The following is a 20,704-nucleotide window of genomic DNA, read 5'->3' on the forward strand; positions in this document are numbered from 1 at the left end:
TGTAACCTGAGTCATAAAATGGTTTTACTGAAGACTAATGAGTTCACAATTGTTCACAAAGAGACAGCTAACATCCGTGAGTCACTAGCAGTGTCCCCCAAGGCCAGGAGAGCTCTCCCGGCTTTCCTTGGATCTCGACTCCCATGCCATGCCCATAACTCATTCATCAGTCTGGAAGGCTTGTCTGCACCTGGTCAACCCTCAGATCCTTCGCCGGCTCTAGGACTCGGAGTTGCTGCTGCCCCCACCGGACCCCACTCCCAAGTGGCCTGGATTTGGGTAAATTCCCAGAGCCTTGGGAGACCCTGATGCATGGGGCAAAATGATCTTCACTACCTACAAGGAAACCAGATGAGGCTGTGCTGATGGCGGGAAATTGGCTGTGGGCAGTTAAAAGGGCAAGGGTCAGGGTTCAAGTGCACAGACCTCTTGTTTTTAGGCAAGGGTTGGGGGCCTGGGGGACTTGTCATGACCATGGGTGGGCCCAGCAGAACCTAGCACAGGGGTCAACCCCAGTCAGCCACGCCCTCTGCAGCTGGACAAGGGCAGTGGTTCCAGGTCCCCGGGGAGCCCAGGTGCCCAGGTGGGGATGGGGCTCCAGGTATCACTGCACCTGGGGAGGCTTCCAGGATGGTGGTTACACAGTGCGTCAGGGGCAGAGGCAGCTGTCCTGAGCAGCTGGGGAGCAAGAACCGCCTCAGGACACAGGGATGCCCCATGACACTTGCCCAACAGCCCCAGGTGGCCTCCTTGGAGCCAGGAGAGGAGTTTTTTTCTTCCCAAACCACTCGATCTCTCTGTCAGACCAGAGCACCTCAAGGCTCTGGGTTTTGGGGTTCAGTTTAGTTTGCTTATAGCAGCAGAGACTCCCACCCTTTCCTATTTCCCACCTCCATTCCCCATTCAGACAGTATCCAGGTGGGAGCAGAGTACGTTAAGCTGTGAACGGTGCAGCTGCCCCAGCTGGAGGGGGCTTGGAGCCCTCCCAGTCCCCCAAGACCTCACACAGTCCACCTGAAACCCCTCAGCTTCTCAGTCTCATCTTTTTCTCCCCTTAAATAGGTCCTGGCTAATTGAGAAACCTCTTATTTAGTGGAGAAAATGAAATCACAGATTCTGAGATTCTCAAAGCACCTGGGCAGGTGGCATTTGCTAAGGCTATGGGTCTCTGGGAGAGGCTTCAGTAGCCCGGATGCTAATGCTTTGCAGCCAGGACCCCTTTTACAGGGACGTCAGATCACCCACTCCCAGGGACATTGCCTAGGAGGTAGGAAAGGCAGTACAGAAGGACAAACTAGGAGAGTAGGGGCATCCTACTCAGGTCTTCTGAGCTATGTGTGGCCCAGCCAGAGGGCTGGGGGCAGGGTGGGGAGGGGATAGAGCAGCACTGGCTGGGCTCCGGGGCCCCAGCTGATGGCTTTGGTGCCAACAGGAGTCAACCGACAGAGCCATGCCCGGCTCCAGCCCTGTGGCTTCCTCTGCTTTTTCCTGGGCAGTCCCTCTCTGGTCTGGGAGCACTGGGTGGACTTGCCCTTGAAGAAATCACATGCAGAAGCCATCACTGGCTGGCCACTGGGGTCTCAAGTGGGTGATTGGCAGCTGACCATCAGCTGCCCCCTTGGCAAGACATAGAGATAGAGGAAAAGCTTGATGTTTCTCCAAAAATCAAGTCAGAGCCCAGGAGGAGGAGCCTGGGATGACAGCCCCACTTTTTGTATCCCAGCACCCCTCTGCTTTGGTCCTGGCCTTCACTCAGAGCCAGAGGGGACCCGAGCTGAATGGTGGGTTGCTAGGAATTCACCAGAGATGCTGTCTCTACCGACTCGGCTCTGGGTAAGAGTCCTGCCTTTTGATTTCTGATTTCCCAGCAAAGGTGGGTGGGCAACCTGGAGGGGAACTGGGAACTGTACCCCTGCCCTATCCCTCCATCCAGATGCTTCCAGCTGGCCCTGCCCCTCCCTGCTTCCCCGCACCCCCCCACCCCCGGGGCCACCAGGCATGGGTGAGTCCTGTGCTGAGTGGACCCTCTCAGGAGGGACATAACGGTGGCTTCTGCAGAAGGGACCCTTCCTCAGTGGGGATGGGTGCCTGCATTGAATGCACAGAGTGGCTGCACCCCGGCTGTCCCCTTCCTGCTTGGCCAATGTGCCATTTGGACCCATGGCAAGTAGGGATGGCCTTGCGGGGCAGGTGGCTCACCACGACCACCTTCAGCCCTACAGGGAGCAGGGAGAGGCTGCTAAGGGGGTCAGGGACTCAGGCATAGCGGTGGGTGCATCTTCATTGTGCAGGGGTGGGTCTCGTCGCCTGGAGACCCTGGATCTTCTCCTCGGAGGCCCTGTCGGGGAGAAGCACCTCGACGGTGTAGCTGACCTTCTTGGCGTATATCAGGCTGTAGGTGTTGTCGAATCTCAGGACATCTGCAAGGACATCAGAAGGCCCTTGGGGGTGGGCAGTGGGGACTGCCCAGGACTGTGGGTGAGGCTGAGGGTCAAACCACTGTCCAGCCCCAAGCCCTTTGCTCACTACCAGCTCCTTGATGGAGGTTTGTGCTAAATAAAGGAATAGCGATAACAACCAGCACATATTAAGCCCCTTCTGTGTGTCAAGTAAGGCATTAGCCGTGAGTCCTCAATGCAGCCCCATGAGGAAGGTACAACTATCTCCGTTATACGGTTGAGGAAACAGGCTTAGAGAGGCAATATGGCTTTCCAAAATCACACAGCAAGGAAGAGAAGGAGCTGGGATTCACTTATCTGATATTCCAACCCAGACAGGAGAACTGCTTTCCCCCAGAGCAGAGGACTGAGCTCCACAAGCCACTTTTTCAACTCGGAGATGGCATTTCCTTCAACAGAGGTCCATTGCGAGCTCTGGGATATGAGATGAGCCATCGGGATTTTTTAGGTCTCCACCCTCTTAACTCTCCCTTTCCACGAAGCTGAATTAGGAATGTGTTGACTAAAGGGTTAAGCAAAACACTTCTTCCTTCTCCATGGGAATTGACCCTGGGCTCCCCTTCTCCCAGCTCTGTTACCCAAATGTCGGTGCTGTTCTTAGGTAACGATCAAACTGCAACTGGCTTGGGGCGGGGTGGGTGGGGAGCTGGGAATGAACAATTAGCACCTGCAGAAGCACCTCTTTGGGCTCCCCAAGCATAGTGGCCCCTGTAAGTGGGTAGGTCCCTGCTGGGGCCTCTGAAGCTAACTAAGCCCATGGCCGTCATGAGAAATATTGGCTCAATGGGCATGGGTCTTCTAAGTCAGGGCGGCTCCTCCATTCCTTGCTCTACAGACTTTCATTTCTCACACTGAGCTCTCCCTGGGGGTTCCAAGAAGGACCCCAAAACAGCCATGCAGACCGCTGATGAAGCTGCCTGTCCCGAATGCTTCTAACTGAAGACAAGGTCAAGTGCGGTCTGTTGAGTTTTGGGAATGAATCCCAGGCCGAGAGGGGGAACTGAGGGTGCGTGCACTGGGAAACAAGGAAAAAGTCTGCAGAACATTCCCTACCACGAAGATCTGGAGCAGGATTCAACAATTAGACCAACACTTCATACCAGCGATTTCAGAAACAGACCCGAGAACTGTATATGAACAAACGTGAGAGATGACACAGGAGGCATTTCAAATCAGCAGGGAAAGGATGAGCTATTCAATGCTCAGTGCCTGTCATTGAATATCTCCCAACAGACTCTGGAATAAATCCCAGACAGAGTAAAGATTCTATATGAGAAATGAAAGCAGTAAAGTGTTAGAAGAAAGTGTAAGTGAATATGTATTATATCATCTTGAAGTAGAAAAGGCCTCCTGAGCGAGACCCCAAAGGCGGAAGCATAAAGGAAAGGTTGACACAGAGTCAGGGACTTGGGTGACATGGCTCTGCTTTACTTACCCGTCTCTTAGCCTGACAAGCCCAGTAGGGGGGCTTCCTAGCAGCCGTGCCCCTGGCCCCAGGTCCCAGGAACCCGGCTTTCATTCTACAATGTTCCTTGGCCCTCATACCCAGATCGAAGACCCCAGAGCCAAGCCTTCCAGAGACCATGGGTTCTGGGAGCTTATACAGTCCTCCACCCCATCCCTAAGAGCTGGAAATAGAGGATGAGACAGGCAAGAGACGATCGGCTCATTTCTCGGCTGCAAAGAGGAAAACAAACTCCAGAAACCCTGGAGCTCTTACAGACGCCAGCTTCCAAGCAGGGGAGGCTCCCGTCCTCAGGTACCAGGTGGGCATTGTAGCGCTGGCTGGGCAGCACCTCCGTCATCTCGCCTGCCCGCTGCCGCTCCCCCATCTTGGTCTTCAGGAACACCCCAAAGCCGATGTCCCCCCCATCTGATACAAACTGCCACCTGCAGAGGACAGAGCCGCACTGGTGACCGCCGCCTGGGCTCCGGGGGCCTCTCAGCTGTGCCCACGTGGGGAGCAGCTGCCGTGCCTACCTGAGCACGCAGCCTGGGAACAGGATCTCGTTCTCCACCTGCAGGGAGGAGCCACGGCCCACGGACACTGTGTGCTCGTACTGCACCCTCACCTGCTGGCGCAGGTAGTAGGTCTTGGGCACCTCGCCCCCGTAGTTGATCTGCGGAAGAGGGTGGGTGAGCAGGCAGGAGACTCCAGCTGTGTCCTCTCACTCCCCATCCTCTGGGCACCCCATACCTTGGTCAGGCACTTGGGGTTGCCATCAGGGTCAGTCATCGTCCCCCCAAACTCCACAGGCAGCTGGTCTGGGCTGATGAACTGTGGCAGCTCCTGCTTCCAGTTGACTGTGAGGGAGCAAGAGAGAGGCCCCAAGGGGGCTCAGGGAAGCTTGAGCCCAGGGAGGGGGCCCATGAGTCCTTGGCTTTCTTCCCTGAGTGCCTACTCCTGAGAACACCCAGGAACTTCACGTGGCCACGCAGAGCCCAAGACCTTGTGCCAGGCCCTCAGTGAAGGGGATGGGCTAGGAAGAAATGGGACCTTTAGCATCAGCTTCTGCCCACAAAGCAGGCGCAGAGATGGGCCTAGCCAGGAGGCCGAGTCACTCACCTCCCAGAATGACTACCTTCCTGCGTGTCTCCTCACTCATGAATGACTTCACCAGGTTGAAGGCCACAGGGAAGAGTCTGGGGGCTGAAACACATGGAATGCCCTCAGGAAGCTGGACCAGAGAGAACTTGGGTCTACAGAGCTACGGCTGTGGGAATTGGCTAGCTCTGGATTCAGCCATTTACTGCTGTGTGACCCTGAGCCAGTTAATCACCCTCTCTGAGTCTCAATGATGTTAACCGTAACATGCGAGTTAAACAATGCATGTACAACGCTTGACACGGCACCTGGCTCTCGCCAAACAGTTGCCTCCAACCCTGGCCTCGTTGTAATTTTTGGGGGCACAAGCTGGTTTTGGTGATGGCCATGTTGATTCCCCAATGGTGCTTCTTCCTTTCCACACTCAAGGTTTTCCAAGGTTGCCTTGGAATCTACTTAGGTGCAGGGGGTGGGGGGCAGCTGCATTCAATGTCATGTACCACCTTAAATCACCCTGGCTCACCATGTACTCTCTGTGGGCCAGGCTCCGTGCTATGCTCTCTCCACGAGCTGTCTCATTTAACCTCACAGCTGTCATTTTATAGACAGGGGAGGAGACTCAGGCTCAATGAGGTTAAATAGACTTGCCCAGAATCACAGAGCTAGTTAGATTTGAACCTGGATCATCAGACTGCGGGCTGCCTGTGGCAGTCCCTTCACTAGATGGCAATTGCAAACTGGGACCATTCCTGTCCAAAGTGTGTCCATCCACCAACGTGGTCCATGAAACATACTACCAGTCTGCACCAAGACAAGCAAAGAAAATAACAGCAAACATTTAGAAACTTATAACTTATTTGATTTTGCTGCGACATACCAGCCCGTGATTTTGTGTATCACAAAAGTTACCAGTCTGTGAAGGGCTGAAACTAAATAAACAGACAAATAAAAAAACTCAATGGCTTACCCACTGTCGCCCTCCATCCCTTCCCTCCCTCCCCAGGAAGTCATTACCTCGCACAACAATTAAACTCTTCAGTGTCTCAGGATAATTTGCTTCCAGGATGGCAAAAAACTGTGGGGTCAAGACAAGTCTGGTTGAGGTCATGCCCCGGTACCTCCTGCCCCTGGATTTCCCTGGCTTCTGATGAGACCTATGTCCCACCCTAGCCCATCCCATCTTTCCCATGGGCATGTACTTCCTCTCTGGGGATTCTTGGAGGGTGATCCTCAGGCAAGGTTTACTCTATGGTCTGTGGAGCCCTTCAGGGACATCCCTGCTCCTCCATGGACCAAAAGGAGGTGTGGACAGTGGCTCCCTATAGGCCTGGAAGCCCTTGCCCCTCTGCCTCGAGTCAGCTGCTCACCTGCTGGTAGACTTCCACAGCCGGCTTCCACAGGTGTTTCAGGCTCAGCCCCTCCATGTCAAAGACCATCAGCACCGTTTCAATCTTCCTGCCCAGCTGCACGGGACAGAGCAGGGGAGACCCTGGCCAGAGACTCAGGCACCTCTCCCCCCACTTCCTGCCACCCTCCCTGGCAGCCCTCAGCATTTTCTAATCAGTCGGAGCCCATCTGGGTTCTGGGGAGACGCCACACTCGAGCCCTGGTGCAGTCTGTGGCTCCATGATGTTATCACACTGTTTACTAGTGCTTGAACTAAGTCAGCCATAGAATCGAGGACACCATTTGTGACTCACTGGGTATCTTTATGTATGATATTACATGCCATCAGCCAGAGCGCTGCAGCCCATGGCTGTGTCCAACACAGTGATGCTGTTTGTTGGCTGGGTGGCCTTAGGTGGGCTTTTAACCCCTCTGAGCCTTACTTTCCTCCTCTGTAAAATGGGGATAATTCCAGGCTGTGATGGAATTGTTGCAAGGATTCCATGAGATAATGCACAAAAAGCCCAGTGCCAGGTCTCTGGTAAATATTAGTAGATACTATCAGTACTAATTATTAGCAGTATCATCACCACCATAATTATTTGGCTCCAATTGAGAATATCCATGAAGCAGAAGCCACTGTGTCTACCCTATAAAATCAGCCAGCTTGTTGGAGAGACACCCATATATTCAAATCTTGCAGTCCATTCATGGTTACCACAAATCTCTGTTGAGAGCCTCCTCTCTGCCTGGCTTTGTGCCAGTTCCTGCCCTCGTCATGTAGAGTCAGCCTTAGCCAAAGTATCCCACAATGACATAACAACACCCACCAAAGGGTCTTCTTAGGCTCATTTTGACTCACAAGACCACAAGACCAACACAGGCCACACCTGTGTCTTGTATTCACTCAGAAGGATATGGGCCAGGAAATAGCACACTTGTGTCAGAAGAGAGCTCAGGTGCAAGAAGAGATCCCCAGAGGTGGGGACAGGGTCCTTCTTGGCTTAGAAGTCCCACAGCCCACAGGACTCAATACATTTTTTTGTAGCATCTCTGTAGGCATAGCCCCTGCAGTCCCCACAAGGGAGTTGCCAAGTTTCAGAGGTCACGGCTCAAAGGGATGTCTCAGCAGGTGTTTATAGTTACGCAATTTACAAAGCAGGAGACATCTTTTCCAAAGCTAAGCTGACTACCCATGGTTACTAAAGTTCCAGGGGACAGAGCTAAAGAGTTGACTGCATCCAAGGTCAGCATCTCAGGTAGAAGGAAAAAGGGTTTTGGAGCCCTTGACTTGCACCAGCAGAGAGTGCCTGGCACTTGTTGGATGCTCATGGATAGATGATGGGGGAGAAGCCTATGCCCCACCAGAGCCCCGAGTGCTGATGGCTGGGAGAGAAGTGGGAGCAGTTGTGCCCAGCATCCCCCCACCCCCCATCCCGCACCTTCTGACTCTGCAGCTCACACTCCCTCACGAGGAGCTCACAGGCCCGGACGCGCTTCCGAATCAGCTCCTGCTTGGAGGCCGACAGGAGCAGGCCCTTGGGGTCAAGGGTCCCGATGATGTCGAACCACACGGGACAACCATCGTAGTCATAGCCACAAAGGCCCCCTGAGTCATACAGCTGGATCACCTGGGCACATGAAAAAGCTCTTGATGCAAACCAGCCCCCACCCCAGGCCAGGCCTCCGCTCCATCAGGGCATGGCAGCTGGGGGTGGCGTGGGGGAGAGGGGCATCAGAGTGATGGTCTGGGGGTCACCTCTTGGGGCTCACCTCTGAGGGCTGCCACGTGAGGATGTTGTCCAGGTCCTGTTGCTTCCGGAACTCCACATGCTGCAGAGGGAAAGCAGGAGTTTATGCCTCCACGGGGACATGGGGGTACCAGGCTGGGTCCCTCTGCCCACAGCTGCCAAGATCCTGCGTGAGGATCTCCAGGCTCCACTGCCATAAAGCTGGAGCAGATGATAGGAGAGGAGGTGGAGGGGGACACAGTCTGAAGAGGACGGGGATGAGGGGAGGAAGGAAGAAGAAAACACAAAAATAGGAGAGGGCAAATGAGTCCCCACCCTTAGTGGATAATGCCAGCTTGTGGGATGCAGGGTTCAAAGGAGAAGGGGACCTCACCTTCCGGAACATGTCCTCAGACTTCTGCAGGTCAAAGTCTCGGGCTGCAAAAAGATGCTAAGGTAAGAGAAGGTATGAGATCAGATCCAGAATGAGCTGTTACCTGACTGCTCATAAGGATATAGTTGGTGGAGGGGGGAGGTGCCCTGACCTTTTCCCGACACCCCAAGTACTGAATATCTGAGTGGTCTGGAAATTATTAATAGCAAGGATCTTTAGTTCTTTGGATGATTTTGGAGGGGTTTTTAGAGACTGATGGAGACTGTAATGTTTGATGTCCCCCTGGAGCAGAGACGCCCCCACTCCCACCCCCGCCCCATCATGGGGTCAGGGGTTGTGAGCACAGGCTTTGGAGTCAGACAGACTTGGACTTGAATTCTAGTTTTGCCCTTCTGTTTGCTGTGTGACCTTGGGCAAGTCACATACCTTCTCTGAGTCTTGGATTTTAGTCTGTTAAATGGGATATAATATCCTTTACAGAGTTATTCGAAGGATGGCATGAGATAAAGTACATAGAATGCATACACAGTACCTCATTTGCAGTAAGTTCTCAATAAGTAGTAGCTATTATTGTGAGTACTTATTTTGAAGAAATAAATAAATCTCAGCTGAAAATGTGATGCTCTATTTTAGAAATGATATGACCATTGCTTTTGACACAATCGCTGAGGAATTAATCCAGGGTCAGAGATCTTCAAATGGAAAGGGAGTTAGATGCCATCCAGGCCTCCTCTGCAATGATCGTGAACCATCTCCATAAAATCTACCATAGGCCAGCAGCTCCACCTTGCACACCTCCTGTGACAGGGAGTTCACTACTTTAGCCAGCAGCCTGTTCCATTTCTCCAGCAGCTTTCACTGAGCCCAAATCTGCCCCCACAATGATTCCAGTCCCAGTGTCAGAGGCCAAATAGAACACATATAACTACAAGTCCATGTGGTAATTCTGCAAATATTTGAAGACAAGCCATCAAGTTCACTCACCCCATCTTCACTGCAGGCTAAATGTTTATTAAAATCATCTTCTGTCTTATAGAACTTTGTGTGATGATGGAAATGGTCTATATCTGAGTTGCTCAATGCAATAGCAACTCTGATCACGCTGTTTAATTTTAATTCCTATTGGATTCTGTTATGTAATAGTTAGATTTTTTCATATCCACGTTAATAAGTAAAATGGACCTAGGCTTTGCTTTGTTTTTCTTGTCCTGATCTAATCTTGTAATCAAATTACCTAAGCCTTGTAAGGTAATTTTCACTCTTTCATATATTCATATAAAGCAACTAAACAACTTGCATAAGAATTCACTGGTCCTTAAAACTTTGGAGGAATTCACCTGTAAATTCCTTTCTATTCCTAATTTGGTTAGACTTTTGTTTTGTCTTATCCTAAATAGGACTTGAACCTTTCCCAAAGCTTTTTCTGCCTCGAGACTACACATAATTTTTCATTTTTAACTTTACTCATGTGTTGATTGACACTGATAGAGTTTATAATGTTGAAATATTCTTGCATGCTAAGTAGCTTGTGGCTACTTTGTACTTGATATGTGGCTCATGTAACTGAGGACCTGAAGTTTTAATTTATTTTAATTTTAGTTTTACTAGCTATATGTGACTAGTAGCTACCAAATAAGACAGTGCAATTCTATATACCTCACAGTTTTTAAGATTTCTGCATAGAGATCTTGTGTGTTCTAGGTCAATCCCTGGATATTTTATGGGTTTTGTTGCTGTTTTGAATGGTATCTTGTTTTTCATTGTATTTTACAATTGGATATTGCTGACATAGAGAAAATGCTACTGATTTTTCATTCTGGCAATTTTGCTGAAACTTCTCTTTAGTTCTAGAGTTTTTCTGTTGATCCTGTTGGATTTTCCAGGGAGATAAATTATCTGCAAATATTTTAACACTTCTCTTCCGATCTTTATGCCGCTTATTATTTTTTCTTTCCCTATAACATTGGCCAAGGTCTCCAGTTCTTTGTCTAAACAGTAATGTGAATTGATGTCATCTTTGCCTTGTCCCTGATCTTAAAGGAAATGCATCTAAAATTTCTCTGTAACATTTGTTGTAGGTTTTCTGCCAGATAACAATTACCAGCCAAGGAAATTCCTTTCTATTCCTAATTTGGTTAGACTTTTGTTTTGTCTTATCCTAAATAGGACTTGAACCTTTCCCAAAGCTTTTTCTGCCTCGAGACTACACATAATTTTTCGTTTTTAACTCTATTCATGTGTTGATTGACACGGATAGATTTTATGATGTTGAAATATTCTTGCATGCTAGAGACAAACTCTCTCTGATCACGCTGTTTAATTTTAATCCCTATTGGATTCTGTTATGTAAGAGTTAGATTTCTTCATCTCTACATTAATAAGTAAAAAATGGACCTAGGCTTTGCTTTGCTTTTCTTGTCCTGATCTAACCTTGTAATCAAATTACCGAAGCCTTGTAAGGTAATTTTCACTCTTTCATATATTCATATAAAACAACTCAACAACTTGCATAAGATAAGAATTAACTGGTCCTTAAAACTTTGGAGGAATTCACCTGTAAAGCCATTGAGGGGTTTACGTTTTTGAAGCGGGGGGAGGCTTATACTATCATTTTAATTTCTTTAATATTTATTCATCTATTGAGTTTTTCTATTTCTTCTTGCATGAATTTGAGCATTTTATATTTTTCTAGGAAGGTATCCATTTCATTTCAGTTTTCAAATGTATTAGTGGCATGATTACTCATAATATCTTCTTGTTGTTTTAGCCTCTACAACACCTATAGGAGATTTTTCCATTTGGATCTAGAATGTGGTTTCTTGTCCCCATGGACAGTGGTTGGGCACTTTGATGGGTCCTCAGAGCTATTTCAGTAGCCAAGCTGGGGGTGCGAGGCAGAGCTGACATCCAAGTGGGAGAGTTGGACACAGACATTGGATGGAGATAAAGGGTTTCAGAGAGGGGTCAGGGAAGGTCCCCTTCACCCAGCCTGAGGGAGGGGGCTCTGTGGGCTCAGCACCTGCCAGAACACTCCGCTTTGTTCACATCTCGGGATCAGTAAGGCAGGAGTGGCAAGAGATGCCACTGAGGTCGTCAGGAAGGAGGAGGTGTCAGGTCCCCAGGCTCCCTCTCCAGCTTTAGATCCTTTTCCTTTCCCATGATCCAGCAGCCTACAATATCCATGACCTCACCCCTTGATCAGGTCCCTTAAAAGCTCATCTTCAAAACCTTGTGGCCCTCACTTCCTTTATCCAGTGTATGGACAGATGAGTGGGAAAATGGGGACAAAAATTAGATGAAGAATAGAGTGGGAGGGAGGGGATGGAAAGATCTAGGTGTTCTTTTTTGCTTTCATTTTTATTTTGGAGTAAGGAAAAGTTTCAAAAATTGATTCTGATGAAGAATGCACAAATGTATGATGCTGCTGTGAATAACTGATTGTGCACTGTGGATAACTGTAGGGTGTGTGAATATATATCTCAATTAAACTGTATTAAAAAAAGTAAATGTCTCAATAAAAATGAAAAAAAAAAGTAAATGAACAATGGGGAGAGGAGGAGAATGGGATGTTTTGGATGTTCTTTTTTATTTTTATTTTTATTTTATTTTTTGGAGTAATGTAAATGTTCAAAGATTGATTGTGGTGATGAAAGCACAACTATATGATGATACTGTGAACAACAGATTGTACACTTTGAATGATTGTATGTTATGTGATTGTATCTCAATAAAATTGCATAAAAAAGTTAGTCTTCAACTGCCCCCAAAAAAACTCCAAAGGAGAAGAGTGGGCAGATGCTGTACAAAGGGGCTTCAAAACCCCTTCTGTGGACCAGGTGGGGGTGGGGTGGATAACACATTCCCTTGTGAAAAACTGAATCAAAACTGTCATAGGAAAGAGGAGCCTAAGGAGAGAGGATGGCTTAATGCAGTGTGGCATCCAGGAACAGAAAAACTCAAGCATCTGAATAAAGTATGGGCTTCAGTTAGTAATAATGCATCAATATTGGTTCGTCGATTGTAACAAATGTACCACACTAATGTAAGATCTTAATAATAGGGAAACCAGGAGCAGGGTATTTGGGGCACCTTTGGACTATCTCCACAGTTTTTCTATAAATCTAAAACTGTTCTTAAAAAACAAAGTTTATAAAAGTAATAATTTAAAAAAAATAACTGAATAGAACAGATCAGAAGGGAAGAGCCACCCCGGGGGTGGGGGGGGGAGGGTTGCTCTCCTCCTCTGAAGGTAGGGAATGGTTGTGCCCATTATACAGAAGAGAAAAGGGAGGCTGAGAGATAGTGAATGACTTGCCCCCGGCTTACTGATAGTACCCGGGAGAACTAGGATTCAGTCACAAGTCTGCCCCATTCCTAGGCCCATGGTTTTAACCCTGTATCATGCATGCACTTTCTGGCCTGATTTTTAACTTCTCTCCTCTCAAGTTCAAAATCCATTGCATGAGGTATGGTAAGTTGAAATGAAGTTTCCCCTAAGCCTGGGTGTAGTTTCTGTTATTATTTTTCAGACTGCTCCGTAATTCCTAGTAGAAACTCCTTCTCTACTTTTAATAAATGCACTTCCTTAAGTGCTTGCTGGACATCGGGTTCCTTAAGGGGAAGGCACAGGCCCTGTCCTCAGGGAATTGGGGACCAGAGCTAAAGGCAAGTATTGCCATCCTGAAAGCTAACTGGTCCTTAACTCTTCCCAATCCCTAACCCTTGCCCACCCGTGCCAGGCCCCCACACCCCCCACTCTGCAGACGGACATACTGAGGCTCTGAGGTTTTTGAGCCATGCTAATGTGCAGTGGAGCTCAGATTCCAGCCCCAAGCTGGCTGATTCCCGATCCGCGCTCTCCGCTCTGCAGTGCTCCCTCCCAAAATCTTCCCCCTGAACCCCTCTTCCCCTCCCTCTCTCCCTGCCTCCCCCCACCCCGGCCTCACCTCGCAGCCAGCGCAGGAGGAAGTAGTCATCAGCTTTGGGCAGGGTGGGCATCAGGTCCTGGAGGTTCTCCCGGAACTGGGCGTGGGGAGGTGATGGTCAGATGGGATCCCAGGGCCCCTGGGTCCCTGACCCTTCCCTCCAGGCTGCCAGTCAGCCCTACCTGGGACCCTGCAGGGTAGGGACTACACATTTGACAGCAGCCACCCTGACCATTTTGCTACCTGGGGATGGGGCATCCCCCAGGCCACATGGAAGGAGGGCGTGAATCCTACTCAAACTTTGGGGGTGCCCCACATCCCAAGACTCTCATTCCATAGGTCTAAGTTTGGGTCCTGGCATTCCTAGTTCTACAAAGATCCCTGGGTGGTTCTGATGCAGGCTGGCCAGGAGTGTTGCCCCTGATACTGCATCTTGGGGGTCCCAGATTAGGAAGTAAGCAACTTCTAAGCCCCAGTTTCCACATCTGTGAAATGGGGAAAATGAATCTGTGCAAGTCAAGCATTTAGTGCCAGGCCTGGCATCCAACAGGTATAGATAAATGAGTCCACTCAGCGGACACGGAATGAGGGAAGCCCTGGATGAATGGGTCTTTGTGCAATAAAAACCCGAGGCAAATGCTAGCTGGAAGGGATGCCTCACTGGGATGTTTGTTGGGGCTGTGGGAAAGGAGGGTGGCTGGCTCGCTAGGGGTGGGTTGGGGGTGGCGCCTTTTCCTGCAGGCAGAGTTTGGGGAAGCTGTTGGGAGTTTGGGTCTAAGTCAGAGAGAAGAGACCTCACTTCCACAGAGGCTAAGATTCCTGAAAGCAAGAGCTCCAGGGCTGGGTTTGCAGGGAGCCTAGGAATCAGAATATGGGGTTGGAAACGGATGCAAGTAAAGGCATGGGACGTGATTGAGACAGCCACCCACCAAATCACCTTTAGCTCTGTGGATAAAGTTTACAACAGGAATGTATCCATGAATTGATTCCATAATTAAAAATGAATAATCAGTTTAAACGTCCCCAGTGTTAACAAGTCACATAAACAAATGTATGTGCTGTAATAAACCCCGTCCAAACAGACACCTGGAATGGAGGGTTTTGTGTTCAATATTTGCAGCCTCTTGGCTCATCGGGGGTTTTTTGGGAGGGCTGAAGGAGGGGATTGCCACCAGAGAAACAATAACCCCGCACCTCCCAGCCCCTGGCAGGTTGCTGGTGTCTTGGTGTGATCCTTAGCACATGCCCAGAGCAGGAGGGGCAAAGGTCACTATCCCCGATTCACAGATGAGAAAACTGAGGCTGGAGAAGGGGAATCTTCCCCAAGGAGAGTGAGGACGTGGTGAGGCCAGGAGGAACCCAAGTCCTCCAACCTTGAGGCTGCTGCACCCTTGGTCCCCTGTCAAGTAACAGAGGAAGTCACCAAGCAGATGCTGGGAAAGGCCTGAGCCAACTTGGAAAACATGACCTTGGGCTGCTGCCACATGGAGAAAGCCACCTCTTGCAGTGGTACCAGAGGTGGTGCCACTAGGCTTCGGAAAAACCTGGAAGGAAATGCTCCCAGGTGTGGGTGCTTAGACTTCTGGGACGGTGGGTGACCCCTTCTCCCTCTTCCTACTTTTTCTGTTTTTCCAGATTTTTAAAATAACAAGCATTTGTTTCTTTTTAAATCATGGAAAAAATGAGAATGAACACTTTTTACAATATTTAGAGCTCTTTGGTCCACAGGTCTCACCATCATAATTCATCCCCGAAGTCCAGGGACCATTCACCAACAACCCATGGAGTCCCCTACGTGCCTAGTTCTGGGGTGTTCCTAAGGCTGACATGAGTTTGGAGGTACATGATTTGCCAGGGGACCCTCTCTACTTTACCAAGGATATCTTTCCTTCCCCTAGTGCCTGTCCTTCACCTGGGAACCTCCTCCTTAATCTGGGGACCCTCTCCGCCTGGATGCCTTCCTAACTCAGGAACCCCTCTGCTTCACTCAGGGACCCCCTCCTTCACCCCTCCATCTGGAGACCTTTCCATAATCTGGAGGCACCTCTTCTTTACTGGGGACCCCTCCTCACCCAGTGACCCTCTCCTTCAATCAAGGACACCATCATTCACCTGGGGACACCCTCCTTCATGTGAGGACACATCGTTCACCTAGGAACCCCTCTCTACTTCATTTGGGAATTCACCTGGGAACCCTTCCCCAGGACAGGAGCCTTAAAATAAATCCTTCCCCACAACTCTTAAGCTGCCCTTTCACACACACACACACACCCACCAACCCCAAAATCAGTTTCTAGTCCCTGGCCATCTACAGACCGCATTGCTACTGCAGCCCCCCTTCCCGGGGCTGTCATACTTTCAGGTGGGATCTGCAGGACTGTCGTGAAATGAAACACACACACACACACACACACACACACACACAAATCCTCCACTTCCCTTTAATAAAAAAAACAACAAAAACGCTAAGGCCAAGACTTGGTAAGGAATTGCAAACAGAAACCAAACAAACAAATGTGTTGCAATTGCCCAAGGCTACCTCAGCAGCCTCCCCCACACGAGGACCCAGCAAGGGGCCACAGTCCAGCTCCCCCATAGGGAAGGGCACTACTTTTTTTTTGGGGGGGGGGGTGCTGGATTTGCAGAGGAGGGGGTCCCTTCCTGCATCAGGCACTCAGCGAATCTCAGCAACCGTGCGCTGGAGGCGCGCACCCGCGCGCACGCGCGCGAGGGAGGCCAAACAGAGGTGCTCTCCAGGGTTTGTGTTCCCGTCCTAAAAGGGGGTCTCCAGCCGCGCTGGGCAGCTGGGCTGCTCCGGGCCCTCCCCGACCCTGTACTCAATCCCCCTCACCCTGGCCAGCGCCTCCTGCTGCTGGGAGCTCAGGTTCCCGACTCGGCCGCTCATGGGAGCAAGTGTACAGGATACGCGTCTGCAGTCCCGCGACGCCGGGCCTCGCCGCCACCTGGTTGTGTCGAGTCTGATGTTGGTCCCGCCCCGTCGATCCTCGCCAGCTCGTCGGAGGTATTTGCCGCGGTCACCAAGCACACACCCTACTCGGGGCTGGCAGCTGACGCTTCCCCATACTTCCGGGGGTCTCGGAGTGCAGACTCGAGTCTCAGGCAGAAGGAGTCCCCCACCTCCAGGCCTCCTCACCCCAAGGATTTCTACCTGTTCCCACACATCCCGCGTGGCAGGGAGTGTGGGACATAAGGGACAGGCAGGGGCCACAATGAAGTCTCCTTCAGAGCAAAATGGAGAACTTTTTCTAAACCCAGCTCAGTCCTCTAGGTAGACCCCAGGCCTTTCTACCTGGGAGGTCCCCAAGCCCCCTCCCCTGGCTTTCAACACAGGCTGCACCCTCTTTGGCTGTTGGGAGTATCCTTATATGCAAAACTGTTCCAGCCTCCAAGAGGGTGGGGGGGATTCCATTGGGTGGTGCAACCAGCAGAGTGCCTGGCTTTGCACACTTAGTAAGCTCTGGCTGTTAGGAACATGTTTTCAGAATTATTATTATTGAGGTTGACTCCAGAATGGGGAGTTGCAGGGGTGGGGACCCCAGGATGGTCCAGGTCGTGAGCAATGACGAGGTTGCAGCCACAGCCTGATGGTAAAGAGTGGAGGATGGGGGAGGACAAATGGAAGTCCCTGGGCGGGGCCACTGAGGGGGTGGAGAGGCCAGGGGTGGCCGGACAAGTGTCCACGGTGGCATCTGGAGAGCCAGGGGAGGTCACTGGAGAAGGTGAGAAAACACCAGTTGGCTGGGCACAGATTTTCCAAAGAGGAGCAGGTGGGAGGTGAAGGCAAAGTGGGGGAAGGCCGAACAGGTTTTTGAAAACTTTTCCCTTTGCCCTCCTGTGGGGTCAAAGCAAGTTCTGGGCTTGCATTGACCAATATGTTAGCATGAGCCACGTGTGACTGTTAAGCACTGGAAATGTGCCTTGTCACTAGTGCAAATCAAGATGTGCTATACGTGTAAAATAGACGTTGCATTTCAGGCTTAGTATGAAGAAAATGTGAAATTTTTCATTAATTCATTTTTAATATTGATTCCTTGTTGAAATGATACTATTATTGGATACATTGGGATAAGTAAAATATAACATTAAAATTAATCTCACCTGTTTCTTGTCGCTTTTGAAAATGTGGCTACGGGAGCACTTAAAATTGTATATGTGATTCACATCAGTGACTTGCATTATATTTCATTTGGACAGGGCTGCGCTAGAGGGATTTGAAATTTTAAAATAAAAATGAAATCTGCAAACAACTAAAAAGGAAAAGAATGTGATGCTTGCCACACCGCTGGAAGGGCACAGTCTGAACTGAAAACAAGAACCGAGATCACAAAGGGAAAAGCAATTGATTGACTACTGTATATAAAAATACAAAAATCAGTGAATCAAGAAACAAAATTGAGGCATTATGTCAATATGTGCCGATATAAACTGGGAAAAAAGAAAATGTACAAAAATTGTTATCTTTGTAAAAAACTCATGTGCATTGATAAGAAAAGTAGCAGAATGCTAAGAAATAGATGGACAAAGATTCCAAGCACAGATTCTCCCACGATGAGTTCCACTGGGGAAATAAGAAGATAAATGCTCATCTTCCTGGGTCATCAAAGAAATGTGTATTCAAGCAATGAGATACTTTATTCCTTTGCCTAATTGGCAAAACAAAACAAAATAAAACAAACAGCACACACACACACAACCCTTTTAAAAAAATAAAGTAATAAAGTTAATGAGAAGTCGTGGAATGAAGACATGCATGTATTGCTGGCAGGAGTGTAATTTGGCCTCTATAGAGCAGACACGATATGTCAAGATGCTTAAATATTTTCCTACTTTGCCCAATGATAATCCGAATTAAGAGAAAGCATTTTATCCTTAACATTTTTTTTGTGCATTGTTAATAGAAAACTTGGAAACAAATTTTTAAGTCAACCTTGGTGCTTAATGTGGTTCATGGAGAGTTTATAATGACATGCAAAAAAATACCATGCCATGGAAATGTATGACACAAAGAGTGAGGAAAAAAAGGGAAAAAATAAAATTAAAAAAAAGAGAAAAACCACTATGAAACAATTTGGAAAAGGTCAGATCACGTTAGGTATGTCATTCGCTTTGGAAATATAGAACAAAACCCACCTGATAAAAGACAAAAGAAGAGCCAGCCAAGGAAAGTAAATTTCCCCCCGCTTTTCCCAGTGGTTGTGTCTAAGGAATGGGAAAAGTCGTATTTTTAAAATGCCACAGGTAACAAGTCATCGCCAAAGAGAGGCTTCTGTTTAACCAGCACTTACAGTAACTTTCCAGGGGCCAGGCCCTGTTCTAAGAGTTTTATAAATATTAGCTCAATGGTGTCCAACAGAAATATAATGCAAGCCTCCTGTGTACTGGAAATTCTCTAGAAGCCACATTCAAAAAAGTTTAAAAAAAAGAATTTTAATAATATGCTTTATTTAGGACCCTATATCCCATATATTATCATTTTGATATGTCATCCATATAAACATTAATTATGAGATACTTTGAATTCTTTTCATGTGTGTGCTGCATCGTCAACTTCTGGTGTGTATTTTACATTTGGAGGACATCACAGCTGGGACTGGCCCTATTTTGAGGGCTTGATAGCCCTCTATGCTGAGAACAGCACAATGTTGGCTCATTTAATCCATTTGCAGATGGGGAAACTGAGGCCCAGAGCCTCAAGGAGCTTCCCCAAGTCTCACAGCCAGCAAACGGCCGAGCCAGGATTGTTAGCCGGGCGGGTGGTTGCAGGGCCAGGTGCTTGCCACCATGCCATGTTGTTCTGTATTCCAAGCTCATGGCCCCAGGTCACCTTCGAATCCCCTTCTTTCCCACACAGGGTGGGATGTCCTTCCTTACAGCCTCCAGCAGGCTGCTGTCTCCTTCAACATTATTTCTTGCTGGGCTTGGGGGACTTTAGTTCTAACACTCTGGGCCAGTGGTTTAGGGGATGGAAAATGCCCCTCTTACGTGGCGTGTCCCTCTCCACCTGCCTTCTGGAAGGTGCTTAGGCAACCCTGTGTGGGCTCATTCCCTCAGTGTCTCACACCTCCCAGCCCGCTCACTGCTGAGCTGCTCCTCCCTCTTCCCAGGTGTTCCTAAAATACGTGGCACCTCTCATTGGTTGGAAGGTGCCTTGACTGCAGTCCTAATTGAAGCTGGTAACCCATCACCTGAAGGAAACTGCATGGGTGAGTGTCATCTCCACTGTCAAGAGTAGGATTTGGCTCTGCAGTAGCCCCTGGTCACTCTGCCCCTATGTCATTGCTAAATTAGTCCCATCCTGCTGACATCTTGGCCAGACAGATGCCACTGGATGTCCCCCCAAATAGGTAGGACTTGGCTTCGGTGACTCTGAGCCTGATGCAGGTGCCCTGGGTTGGGGTGGCCTTGTGCTGGGCCTGCCTGGGAGGAACTAGGGTGGGATCTCCTTGGCTCCTCCCCATAACCAGGGGTAACCCCAGGGAAAGATGGATCCTGGTGTGACTTCTCCCCACTCTCTACTCTGTGGGAAAGGAGGTGGCCTCTGGGCCAGGGACAGAGAGGAGAGGGCAAGAGGAGCCTGATCAACTGCCCCAAAGGCGAGGGACCAGTGGGAAAGGTGGGATCGGGGCCTGGAGCCCCATGGCCACACATGGATTCCTGTCTTTATTCTCTACAGAAGCCAGGGGCCCTGGATCTTTCCAAGCAGAGGGCATGAGACGCAGGGTGTGGGGGCTATCTAGTTTCCGTGGCTGCTGCCTCTTACCACTGGGCCTTTGCACATACTGTTCCCTCTGACTTAGATACTGTTCCCTCACCAACCCCCCCACCCCCACCCCACCTCGCCCTGCCTAGTTAACACCTTCCTCACCTCCCCTGAACCCTCCCTCAGGTGCTTGCACCAAACTCTACTCCTCTTTTTCAGAGTATTAATCTCAATTTGTCATTAGACATTTCTTGATGTGACTTCAACTCGCCCCCTTAACTGTCAGCCACATGAAGGCAGGGACCATATTTGCAGTGCTCATCATTGTACCCATGTGTCAGAATAAGGCAGAGTCAGGGTTTGAACCCTTCCTGTCTGTTGCCAAGGTCTGGATCCTTAACCACTACCTGTCCTAGTCCCCGAAACGAGGCTGTTCTAGCACAGGTGTAAGCAAGGAGCACAGAAATAGGGAGGCCTGGAATGCCCCATGGAGGAAATGGGATTTGAGCTGGGCTTCTAAGGTGCAAACAGGCAGAGGGCATCC

At 49.4% G+C, this 20,704-nt stretch overlaps 1 protein-coding gene and 1 long non-coding RNA gene across 5 annotated transcripts in view; one reads left to right on the forward strand and one right to left on the reverse strand.

The window, feature by feature from the left end:
- On the reverse strand, window positions 1–16,706 carry SEC14L4 (SEC14 like lipid binding 4). 3 transcript variants are annotated; one of them, XM_037817186.1, is made up of 12 exons: window positions 16,291–16,706; window positions 13,461–13,536; window positions 8,515–8,571; window positions 8,164–8,223; window positions 7,833–8,021; window positions 6,372–6,467; window positions 6,019–6,079; window positions 5,026–5,109; window positions 4,657–4,763; window positions 4,440–4,579; window positions 4,180–4,349; window positions 1–2,420 (listed from the first exon to the last, which is right to left on the reverse strand). In XM_037817186.1, the coding sequence occupies exons 2-12, from the start codon at window positions 13,488–13,490 to the stop codon at window positions 2,281–2,283; spliced, it is 1,134 nt and encodes a 377-aa protein (XP_037673114.1). In that variant the 5' UTR covers window positions 13,491–13,536; window positions 16,291–16,706; the 3' UTR covers window positions 1–2,280. The 3 variants fall into 3 exon arrangements, with proteins under 3 accessions (XP_037673114.1, XP_037673112.1, XP_037673113.1); XM_037817184.1 differs by having other exon boundaries at window positions 8,515–8,558; window positions 16,291–16,702; XM_037817185.1 differs by having other exon boundaries at window positions 8,515–8,558; window positions 13,461–13,629; window positions 16,291–16,699.
- Window positions 16,094–20,704, forward strand: part of LOC119519500 — a 13,662-nt gene continuing 9,051 nt past the window's right edge. The window contains exons 1-2 of one of the 2 annotated variants that reach the window (XR_005214032.1): window positions 16,094–16,461; window positions 17,655–18,978. This is a non-coding gene — a long non-coding RNA (uncharacterized LOC119519500). Of the gene's footprint in view, window positions 16,462–17,654; window positions 18,979–19,564; window positions 19,664–20,704 lie in introns of those variants that run through there. The other variant, XR_005214031.1, reaches the window with a different exon arrangement.

The sequence above is a fragment of the Choloepus didactylus genome, chromosome 23 (genome assembly GCF_015220235.1).
Source record: "Choloepus didactylus isolate mChoDid1 chromosome 23, mChoDid1.pri, whole genome shotgun sequence".
NCBI classification, from domain to species: Eukaryota; Metazoa; Chordata; class Mammalia; order Pilosa; family Megalonychidae; genus Choloepus; species Choloepus didactylus.

Bases quoted from the DNA above. Each gene is read 5' to 3' on its own strand.
- SEC14L4 (XM_037817184.1), bottom strand. From the start codon at position 16,344: ATGAGCGGCCGAGTCGGGAACCTGAGCTCCCAGCAGCAGGAGGCGCTG. The intron at 4,580-4,656 runs GTATGGGGTGCC...CCTCTTCCGCAG, and splicing joins ACCCCAAGTGCCTGACCAAG to ATCAACTACGGGGGCGAGGT. The intron at 4,350-4,439 runs GTAGGCACGGCA...TGTCCTCTGCAG, and splicing joins TTCCCAGGCTGCGTGCTCAG to GTGGCAGTTTGTATCAGATG.